General features: G+C 45.8%; 1 protein-coding gene across 1 annotated transcript in view; it reads right to left on the bottom strand.

Annotated features, from left to right (window-relative positions):
* LOC141144264 (phosphatidylinositol 5-phosphate 4-kinase type-2 alpha) overlaps positions 1-11,420 on the bottom strand; it is a 196,642-nt gene extending 185,222 nt beyond the window's left edge. The window contains exon 1 of the mRNA XM_073629764.1: positions 9,222-11,420. Within this exon, the coding sequence (XP_073485865.1) occupies positions 9,222-9,362 (141 nt within the window). The 5' untranslated portion in view covers positions 9,363-11,420. The remainder of the gene's footprint in view (positions 1-9,221) is intronic.
* Positions 11,421-11,647: the final 227 nt, after the last annotated feature.

The following is an 11,647-nucleotide window of genomic DNA, read 5'->3' on the forward strand; positions in this document are numbered from 1 at the left end:
GATCACCTTCCCAAGATTTCAAACAGATGGCCCGTCTAGCTGAATTAATGAGTGCTGAAGTTCTGGCCACAGATTTTAGAGAATCTGCTGCCACATCAGCCAAAAAAGCAACTGACTTGGCAATAAGGGGTAGAGAATCCCTGATCTCCTCTATGGGGGTGTTGGAGGAGAGAAGGTCATCCAGACGTTGGACCCACACATCTAAATTCCTAGCAACATAGATGGATGCTACAGCTGGTCCTAAAGAAAAGGCAGAGGCATCACAGGCCTTACGTAATAAAGAGTCAGCCTTCCTATCCATCTGCGCTTTAAGGACTCCAGAGTCCTCAAATGAAAGATCTGACTTTTTAGATACTTGTGACATAGGAGCATCTAATCTAGGACATTTGAAAAAACTTCCTCAAAATCGGACTGAAAGAGAAACCATCTCTTGTGTCCTCTAGACTGGAACAACCTTTTGTTATTGTGAAAAGGATCACGTCCTTGAGTGAATGATGCACAGGAAAAGACCTAGTTTTCCGTCCTTGCAGACCTCCGTACATTTTATCCTGAACAGATTGGGCTTGCTGAGGCATCTCAATTAATAGTCTGTCAATATCTTCAAATGGAAAAAAAGATACCAGTATCCTCATCCTCTGATACATGCAGATGTAGATACCGGATTCTCACCTTCTTCCAAATCAGAAACATTACGTGAACTACTGGTCTTTGATACTAAAAGAAGTCACAGGTTTAGAAGTGGAAGGCCCTAGCCCAGCTACTCTGTCGTTAAAGGACCGAAAAGAGGCCACTACCTCCTTCATAGAAGTCATCAACTCCTTAAAAGAGGCAGTAGACCCAGAACCTGCCTTTGATGGAATACAATCCTCACAAAATAGTGTCTTACAACTATCAGAAAGCCTAGCTCTACAGTCCCCACATTTTTTCTTTATAGGTTTGTCAACCTAGGAAAAAAAAAAAAAAAAAAAAAAAAAAAACACAGAAAACAAAACCATAAAAAAGGTTTATACAGACCCCCCTGCAGCAGTAGCTCTTTATTCACAGACAAGGGCTTAGCTTGGGGGCAGTATTGGACCCAGATGCCACCGCTGGCTCAATGAGAGCGGGTGCTCCATCCTCAGTCCTGTCCTCAAGTTCCATAGAAGAGAACGTAGGCCGGCTGGTGAAACTCCTCTGGCCGCCACTGCACTGCTAAACTAGCCTGCCCTGCGTCTGGCAGACTGTTTCCAAAGCAGCGAGTCCCCTGCATTGTACCACGCTGAGATCCTTTAAGAAAACAGCGACTCAGAAGTACGTCATGTCACTTCCGGTTCCAGCGTTATCTTGCCGCGTCACCGGAAGTCCTCTGGCGCCATTTTGGTACACCCAATGCGGGGAAGACACAAGGAAGATGCCTCTCCACACAGATAGACAATGGACCTGGAAGGGAGTTGCCACTGCTAAACCACCAGGGAGGCAAGTAACCCAATACATACAGGGGGCCCTTCTTGGTCTAAAAACATAGAAAAACACCCCAGACATGGCCACAACCAATCCTGAATATCACCACAGAAGGGGGGTCCACCAACCACAGTTACCAGACCTATAAAAAAAAACCACAAACATTACTGGAGGGTCTGGAAACACAACAACTGAGGGTCAGAGGAGAGGAAGGGGCTTTTTAAATTGTGTCCGATTTATGTTTCCTGTACAGGGCAGAGCCAATCATCTCTCAAGTAGCTGTCCTGGAAGATGAGGGGGGAAACATTCAATCTCAGTTCTAGGAATGTGGAATTTAGTACAATGTTCTATACATTTACAAGTTCTTCTTCAATTCACAGGAAGGGCAAGTAAAAAAAAAAAAAAAAAAAATTATATTTAAAAAGTTTCATTGCCACAGCCATCTGCAAGCAGCGATCATATTTCTTATAATCCACTAATCAGATTAAACTTTCACGGGTGACACTCCAGGATTTGAAACGGCAGGAAAAGCACACACTCTATTAGGACACGTGTATGAACGCAGATACGGGATCACCTTAGGGGTGCAAGTGAAATCAATTCGTACACATGATCATCAGTGGTATTTATTACCTGATCTGCATACTGGTTTCCGCTCCACGATTCAAACTACTGACACTATTGCACCAGTATGACAGCCGGTGAACTAGAGTCTCCATGGAGAGGAAGAACATTAGGTACCTGAATCTGACTTGGTATCAGCTTTTAGTACTGCCCTGTGCAGGTTTACACTTCTGTAATGTGGAGAGTGAGCGTGGTCTTCATGTCCTAGCAGGACATGGGGATTCCTAACCAAGTTTTTAGGCCAGCCTTCTAGGGGGCCAAAATGGCCTACCGGTCTGACAATAAAAAGTAATGAACACTTTACAAAACTGCAGTTTTATTTCTTAGCATCTACTGCACAGACTATTTTCTATAAAATTTGAACAAAGCATATCCCTCTATAGTGTGTACTTGTCTCAATTTAAGGAGTTGTAAAGGCAGAAGTTTTTATTTCATTGCATTAAATTAAAAAGCCTTGTGTGAGAAAAAAAAAAAAAAAAAGAGAGAAAAAAAAAAAAAAAAGAGAGAAAAAAAAAAGAGAGAAAAAAAAAAGAGAGAAAAAAAAAAAGAGAGAAAAAAAAAAGAGAGAAAAAAAAAAGAGAGAAAAAAAAAAGAGAGAAAAAAAAGAGAGAAAAAAAAGAGAGAAAAAAAAGAGAGAAAAAGAGAGAAAAAAAAAGAGAGAAAAAAAAGGAGGAAAAAAAAGGAGGAAAAAAAAGAGAGAAAAAAAAAGAGAAAAGACACACACAGAGCTGCAGTTCGGCTCAGGTGCCCTCATGGCAAGTTGCTTGGGGAACAGTGAAGAGGGACCCAAGAAGAGGAGGATTCGGGGTGCTCTGTGCAAAAACCACTACACAGAGGAGGCAAGTATGGCATTTTTTTTTTAAATTACAAAAACTTTACAATTACTTTAAGGTTACTTTCACATTGGGGCGGTGGGGGCGTTGGCAGTAAAGCGCTGCTAATTTTAGCGGCGCTTTACCACTGTAATAGCAGCGCTTTTCGGCTGCTAGCAGGTCGCTTTTAACCCCAGCTAGCAGCCGAAGAAAGGGGTTAAAAGCACCCGCAAAACGCAGCTGCCGAAATGCTTTCCAGGCGGTTCGGCAGCGGTGCAGGGGTAGTGGAGGAGTGCTGTACACACTGCTCCCGCACCGCCCGAAAGATGCTGCTTGCAGGACTTTTTCTAACGTCCTACAAGCGCACCACTCCAGTGTAAAAGCACTCGGGCTCTCACACTGGGGCTACAGGGGAGGCATTTTTTTCAGGTGCTATTTTTAGCCAAAAAACACCTCTAGTGTGAAAGGGGTCTAAGAGCATTAAGGCTGCACTCACACATGCGTCCATTGACACAGACAGCAGGATTCGGCCCTGGCCCTGGCTCCCATATCACCGGATTTGATTGACAGCAGCTGGAAGCCCATGGCTTCTGCTGCTATCAATCTATCCAATGAGGACCCGAGACAGTGGCTGGAGCTACTGGGCTTGTCCCTGGAACGATCGGCTTAGGTAAGAAAAAGGGGGTCTCTGGGGGGGTGCTGCAGCACAGAAGGTTTATCCCCTTAATGCATAGAATGCATTAAGTGGAAAAAGCCTGAGGCTTTACAACCCCTTTAATATTTTGAGGGAGACGCAGTGCTCTGCGCCGCAAGCCCACCAATTTTTTAAGCCAATTAGAGCCTCAGGCTCTAATCCGGTGCTTTAAAAACAAAACAAAAAAAGCCCCATTGAAATCCACGCACCGGCGCCCTGCATGTAGATTAGGGGACAGACAATCTGTGCCAAGACTTGAAAATTGCTGTTCAGACGCTCTCCATCCGACAGATCTTGAGCGATTTTGCAAAGAATGTGAAAATGTCACTCTCTAGATGTGCAAAGCTGGTAGAGACTTCCCCAAAAAGACTTACAGCTGTAATTGCAGCAAAAGGTGTTTCTACAAAGTATTGACTCAGGGGGGCTGAATACAAAATGTACACCACACTTTTCACATATGTGTAAAAAAGTTTGAAAACCCATTTATCATTTTCCTTCCACTTCACAATTATGTGCCCCTTTTTGTTGATCTATCACACAAAATCCATTTACGTTTTTGGTTGTAACATGACAAAGTGCGGAAAATTGCAAGGGGTATGAATACTTTTTCAAGGCACTGTATGCAGGTAAGGGGTGTCTGTAGATAAAAACAAGCTGTGAGCTCTGGCTTAAAGTGATTGTAAAGGCTGAAGGTTTTTTTTTACCTTTTTTTTTACCTTCATACATTCTATGCTTCTATCCCCCCCCCAATACTTACCTGAACCTCATTGCAATTCAGCGAGGTGCACAAGAGCCTCGGCTCTCCAGGGACTTTCCCTTTTCTCTTTTTGCTAATTGCCATTGGCTCCAGCTGCTGTCAATCACTGCCAGTGAGCCAATATGAAAGAGGGAGGAGCAGGGCTGAGCCGCAGCTCTGTGTGTGTAAATGCACATGCAGAACAGTGGCTTAGGAGCGAGCCTGCTTGGGTGTGCCCATTGCAATCTGCTTACTCTGGGGGCACCCGGCAGGAGGGAGGGGCCAGGAGCCCAGCGGGTGACCAGAGAAGAAGGATCGGGGCTGCTCTGTGCAAAACCACAGCAGGTAAATGTGACATGTTTATGATTTTAAAAATGCCTTCAATATAACTTCAAATTGGATAATGTTGTTGCTATAGGTGTAGGCCATTTACTTACCTCCTGAAGCCTGAATGAAAAACTCCCAGATATGGCATCATTCTGTCTGCCTTGTTGCTAGGATGTTGCCAAGACACTCCCAGCAGTTACTGCTCACTCCTACCACCACAGGAGTGAGCTCTGAAACCCCCACACATGTAGTCCACCATCTCCTCCATCACAGCATCTCTGAATCGGATGGTAGTGTCTTAAGAACAGGGCAGGAGGGGGCGATTCCACCTCTCGGAGTTTTTCAGCCAGACTTCAGGAGAGACATAAATGGCATACACCTATAAACTAAAACATTATTTAACTTTGGTCAAAACTGCACAGTTTAAATTTTTATCTACAGGCACCCCCTACCTGCAAAGGCAGTTTTATTGGTAAAGGTGACCTAACCCTTTAAATCACCTCCTGGTTCTCAATGTCATCAAGATCCCATCGCTGTGCAACCAACCTGCAGCATACACACACAGACCACTGAGCGCGTCTAACCTGGACACGGCTGCCAATGTGCTACTTCCCAGCCCTTTTGTATTATACAGATAAGAGGAAACACCAGGTTATCTTTGGAGCAGAGACAGAACTGAAAGCTGTAAAACAAATATAGATTTCCTCAAATACTCTGCAGAACTGTGCAAAGCAGCTCTGACGTCTGCAGTGGACACTGGGCCCGCTAATATCTTTGGAACCAGAGCACATCGCTATTCAGAAAGCTCAGGATCAGGTGTGACCACCAGCTCTCGTTCACACCGGTGCGATATGACAGTTCCAAATCGCATGACAAGTTGCACCCCATTGCCGGCAATGGAACCACTTATGTCGCAGCGATCATGAAAAAGGTCCCGGCACTACTTTTTCTTCCGATTTCATTGCGACTTGCATAGGCTTCTGTTAAATTAAGTTGCAAGCCGCAATGAAATCAGCACTGATCTGCGGCTTTGAAGTTGCGCTGAAGCAGTGCGATTTCAAAGCCGCACCAGTGTGAACCAGGACCCCACAGCCACATGTAACAAATGGGTGGGGGTGGTGGTGATATCATTGACATAATATGGCTATAACTGAACAATGACATTGTGTTCGGCCTGAACCTTAGCTATTCCTTAGTGGCTACACTCACTCCTCCACTGTATGTATGGAGGAATGTAGCCGCCCGTGGACAGCAGCATTTTCAACCTTTGGAGAGGGTAGTGTTAGATGGACTTTACATAGTGACTAATAAATGCATATATTTTTTTTGGGGGGGGGGGGGGGGGGAGGGGGCAGGTACCTAGTTTTGGCAGGTACCCACTCCCACTTCACCAAGGTAATCCAAGTAGAAGTTTGCCCACGTCACAGGAAACTGTGGAACCATGCACAGTCCCAAGGAGTCACAGCTAGCTTCCCACAGTCAACATTCTGGCTCCGGGGACCTGAAGACCCACAAAGAACCGGCCCGGGTGAGGACAGTGCTGGATCCCTGGCGAGTGTTTATTACACGTTACATAGTAGGCGATGTTGAAAAAAGACACAAGTCCAACCTATGTGTGTGATTATATGTCAGCATTACATTGTATATCCCTGTGTGTTGCGGTTGTTCAGGTGCTTATCTATAGTTTCCTTAAACAATCAATGCTCCCCGCTGAGACCACCGCCTGTGGAAGGGAACTCCACATCCTTGCCGCTCTTACAGTAAAGAACACTCTACGTAGTTTAGGGTTAAACCTTGACAGTTTTTGTAGCTGCTGACTTAAATTTTTTGGAACCTGGCTGAAGGTCCTCTAAGGCCTGACTCGCACCTATGCATTTTTTGCAGAAACACACTACAGTCCATTCAACATGGTTCCCTATGGGATACGTTCAAATCTATCCTTTTTCAGCGCCAGCGTTTCTAGGGGAACCAGGGACATTTCCAGGACTGGTGCGGTGTGGGAACCGCATGCAATTTGGACAGGTATCGCACCACATGCATTATTTTGTATGACTCAAATCACATTGCATCCGCACCAAAATCGTACAGGACCCTTTTTTTGCTGCACCAGCATTGGATTGCATGGGTATTCACACCCACGCGATCTGATTCTGCAAAATCACACAGCATTTTACAAACAGATTTCGGGGTGTCCGTAACTTAACATACACAACCACAGCAGCTGGCATAAACAAGGTGCGATTTTGATGCAGTGCAGAAACTGCACAAAATTTGAGGCGAATTCCGCCCCACATCAGTGTGAACCAGGCCTTCAATGCAAAACAGTCCGTTTTTGGTTCAATGGAGAAGCTGCTGTACAGCATGTAGTGCATTTTTGCTGCTATTCGTGCTTTTTATTCTGCACAGCAACAAATTGGCCAAAAAAAACTTAAAGCGGTGTTCCACACAAAAATGGAACTTCCGCTTTTCGGAACCCTCCCCCCCTCCAGTGTCGTATTTGGCACCTTTCGGGGGGGGGGGGGGGGGAGCAGATACCTGTCTAATACAGGTATCTTGTTCCCACTTCCGGGCACGGGTATCTACGCCACTTCCTGCCCCCCTGCTGTCTTCTGGGAGACACACTGGTCCCAGGAGACAGCAGGGACCAGTGGGAACGCGCAGCACGAGTTGCGCATACGCAGTAGGGAACCGGGAAGTGAAGCCACAAGGCTTCACTTCCTGATTCCCTTAGCGAAGATGGTGGCGGCAGCACCCGAGAGCCAAGGGACAGATCGGCTTCAGGTGCCAACATCGCGGGTCCCTGGACAGGTAAGTGTCCTTATTTTAAAAGTCAGCAGCTGCAGTATTTGTAGCTGCTGACTTAAAAAAAAAAAAAAAAAAAGGGGAGGCTGAACTCCGCTTTAAAGTGGAAGTGGTTGTAAACCCTGTTACACCACTTGTACCTACAGGTAAGCCTATAATTAGGCACTGTAAATATCTCCTAAACCTGCACAGTTTAGGAGAGATTTACCATATATACGATTGCGCTAACGTCATCGGCGCTTGGCACTGAAGAAACGTCTCGCTCGTGCCATTTCTTCAGCAGCGTGCCATGATCACGGTTTCGGGCCAATCACAGTGCCTGGAGCCCACAAACCTGAAAATAACGCCGGGAGACACGTCACCGGTCACAGCAGGGGCCGCTGCAACAGCTTAGATCTAAGGTATTTCATAATTAGCTAGTATGCGATGCATACTAGCCCATTATGCCTTTGTCTTACAGGGGTTTTTTTAGTTTTGTTTCGGATTTACATCCACTTAAACATAAAAAATGCAAAACGCATTAAAACACACATCTGCAAAAATGCAAAAAGCACTGCTGAAATGGAACCAGGCCTAACATGAGCAGTTATCAAAAACAGTTTTTTTTTTCCATTATGAGATAAAGGTTTTACATAAACCGTTGTAAGCACTGCTGTTGGTGTTAAATGGTTTGTCTCAACCCTCTAACTTCCACTTCTCCTTGGAGGATCATCAGGTGAAAAAAGGAAAAAAAAAAAAAAAAAAACTAATGCAGCCACCACATCTAAGGATTGAAAAGTAGCAAATTAATTTTTTTTTTGTATCTAGGTTAAGATACACTTTACAACACACAATCCTAACACCAAAAAGGCAAAAAAGAATTGGCAGCTACCAACCAGAAATCATTTTCATTGCAATGAATGATTAAAGTGAACCTGTAAGACCCTCTTGGTTTAATACACTGAGCAGGCGCCAGCAGATACCCCCAATATGAAAACTTCTCTGTGCTCCGGGAGGTCAAAACTTCTACGACTTTCTGAAAGTCATAGCGTTGGCTCCACCGCACATCCCACAATGCAATGCCTGAGCAACCTACCGAGAATTGCCATTAAGGATACCGTTGTCTACTGCTATTGTTAAAGATTTCAGAAAAGATTGCACAGGGGAGCATTTGGCACACCCTGGAGTCATATTCAGAAGCCACAGGTACCCGTTGTACTGCCACTACAGGGGCACTTTAAACATGACTGGCTGTGCTGGGTTAAACATTGCAAATCATTCCTCAGTGCAATGAATTATTAAATAAACCCAGAACCATCTACAATAAAATTGGTGATTTATAAAAGGATTGAAGCTTTGAGAGAAAACCACAAGACATCCAGAGATATAAATATGCTAATGAGCAAATACAGAAAGAAATAACCCCCTAATCTGGTTAGCCGCTGAATATCCCATTCCCGTGGTTGATGGGGGGAAAAAAAAAAAAAAAAAAAAAAGAAGGAGCAATGAACAGGAGTACAGTTACCCAAAGCAGGCAAATGACAAGCACTGCCTCGGCTGCCCTCATCATGATGCAAGGTAGCAACTATTTGCCATGGGTTACTGCACACTGCTCACCACCACCGCTCAATAATCAAGGCTAGCATCCATCCCCTGATACCACCATAGAGGCAGCACACTGTAAAATCAGCCCAGGTCCCACACGTATTTAGATGACCTGTCACCAGCTGGGACAAGCAGGCAGCCAGAAAGACAAACACAACAAGGTACAGGAGACCCATCCATCAATAATGACAACCCCCCTTACCGAATGATTGACTCCCCACATCAGGACACTGAGCAGAGGATCGCTGGCCCGGAAGAGCTTGACTTTCTGAGCTACAAAATGTTTCTTCTTAGTCTTGGTCTTGCTGGCCAATGTGGACACAATATTGCTGGCCGTTGCCATGGTCGGCACCTCAAAGATATCCAAGCAGATTTGGTCTTGAAGAAGGTCACCCACTTAAAAAAGTCAGGCAAGAACCCAAGGTCTCATCTAGTACCCAGGTCCCCCTCCTCCCGAAGGCAAAGCTCCAAAGTATCCAAGGGGTCTTGTCACTAAGAACGTAAAGAAAAAAAACTCACAGCCTAATGTCTCGTCTAGGCCAAAGGCAAAGCTCCACAATATCCAAGTTGACCTGTCTTGAAGAATGTTACCCACTTAAAAGTCAAGGAAGAACCCACAGGGGCCAAAGTCTAATCTAGTCCCAAGGGCCTCAAACCTCCAAAATATCCAAGCTGACCTGTCTTAAAGAATGTCACCCACTTAAAAGTCAAGCATGAACCCACAGAGGCCAAAGTCTTGTCTGAGCCAAAGGAAAAGCTCCAAAATATTCAAGAGGACCTGTCCCGAAGAACGTCACCTACTCAAAAGCCAAAAATATCCATGTGGACCTGTCCTGAAGAACGTCACCCACTTTAAAGTGAAAAATGAAACCTCAGAGCCCAATGTCTTGTCTAAAGCTAGTAAGAACCTGCAGAGCCCAATTAGACTTATTTAGTACAAAAGGGCCCAAGCATAGGTGAAGCGTCAAAATATCCAAGTTGACCTGTCTTGAAGAACGTCATCCACTTAAAGTGTCAAGCATGAACCCTCAGAGCCCAACTTCTTGTCTAAAGCAAAGTATCCAAATTGACCTTTTGTGAAAAACGTCACCCACTTAAAAGTCAAGAAAGAACCCACAGAGCCCAATGTTTCATCTAGTCCCAGGGGCCCCAGCAAAGGCAAAGCTCCAAAATATTTGACCTGTCCTAAAGAACGTTGCCCACTTAACAGTCAAGCAGGAACCTACAGAGCCCAATGTCTTGTCTAGTCCCAAGGGCCCCAGCAGAATGTGAAGCTCCCTATATCTAAGTTGACCTGTCTTGAAGAACTTCACCCCCTTAAAAGTCAACAAAGAACCCGCAGAGCCCAATGTGTCACCTAGTCCCAGGGGCCGCAGCAAAGTCAAAGCTCCAAAATATCTGACCTGTCTTAAAAGAACGTCACCCACCTAACAGTCAAGCAGTAACCCGCAGAGCCCAATGTCTCATCTAGTCCCAAGGGCCCCAGCAAAAACAAAGCTCCACTATATCTGACCTGTCTTAAAGAACGTCACCCACTTAACTGACAAGCAGTAACCCGCAGAGCCCAACGTCTCATGTAGTCCCAAGCAAAGGTGAAGCTCCAAAAAATCCAAGTTGACCTGTCTTGAAGAACGTCAAAAGTCAAGCGTGAACCCAACGTCCCATCTAGGTCCAAAAAGGCAAAGCTCCAAAATATCCAAGTGGACCTGTCCTGGGCAATGAAGGATCTGCAGAGCCCAACGTCTCCTTGCAAAGCACAGGAGATCCTGCAAAGTTTTTTTTTTACGTGTGGCGCATAGGAAGAAGAGAAGAGGACAGCGCGGTCCCAGGCAGGCAGATTTGTATGTGGAGCTCAGAGATGAGACGTCTGTGATCTCCCAGATCTGTAGGCGTTTCCCCTCTCTATCTTTTCTCCCACATCCACTAGCAGATGTGGCCCCCTTCTTGTGTTGCTGTGATGCCAGGCGGTGGTGGTGGTCTTTAATGGATGCACCTCCTCCCTCCTATCCATCCATGTCCTCTGGTGACAGCAGGGAAGACTGATGCTGCAGCAGCTGCTTGCTGCAAGACACACACATAGATTGCTGCTCAGGATGATTGCCCAGCCCGGTTCGTACACCCACATACACACACGGATCTTCCCCTCCTACTGCAGCCTGAACCCTCCCTGCGGACCAGCCACATCCTCCATGTACAGCTCCATGTACAGCAATCACAGGCCAGCCTCTCCGCACCTCTCCTTTATACGTGTGTGGGGGGGTAATGCTCCCTCGGCTGCCTAGCCGCCTTCCCCTACTGCTGCCCGAGCTGCTGGCTGCATCTTCCCAGCGCTTCCGGCCGCTTGCAGCCCGTCTGAGTGACAGCGCTGGAGGAGGAGAAAGGAGGGGCGGCCGGGCCCGGCCTTTTTTTTTTTTTTTTTTTTTTTTTTTTTTTCCACAGGCGCTGTAGCGCAGGGATTCTTGGTTTCATCAGCCAGTGCCCTCGGCAATAGACGTGCGGGAGGGCGTGAAATAAAAAAAAAAGGGCTTTTCTATTCTTGTCTAACTCAAGCAGCTTGTCAGGTCGTAGCCCCCTCCCTACTGTCATTGTTGGGGCTCATTTACACACATTTTGACATTTCAGGTATCA

Source organism: Aquarana catesbeiana, linkage group LG05 (genome assembly GCF_042186555.1).
Source record: "Aquarana catesbeiana isolate 2022-GZ linkage group LG05, ASM4218655v1, whole genome shotgun sequence".
Lineage (NCBI taxonomy): Eukaryota > Metazoa > Chordata > Amphibia > Anura > Ranidae > Aquarana > Aquarana catesbeiana.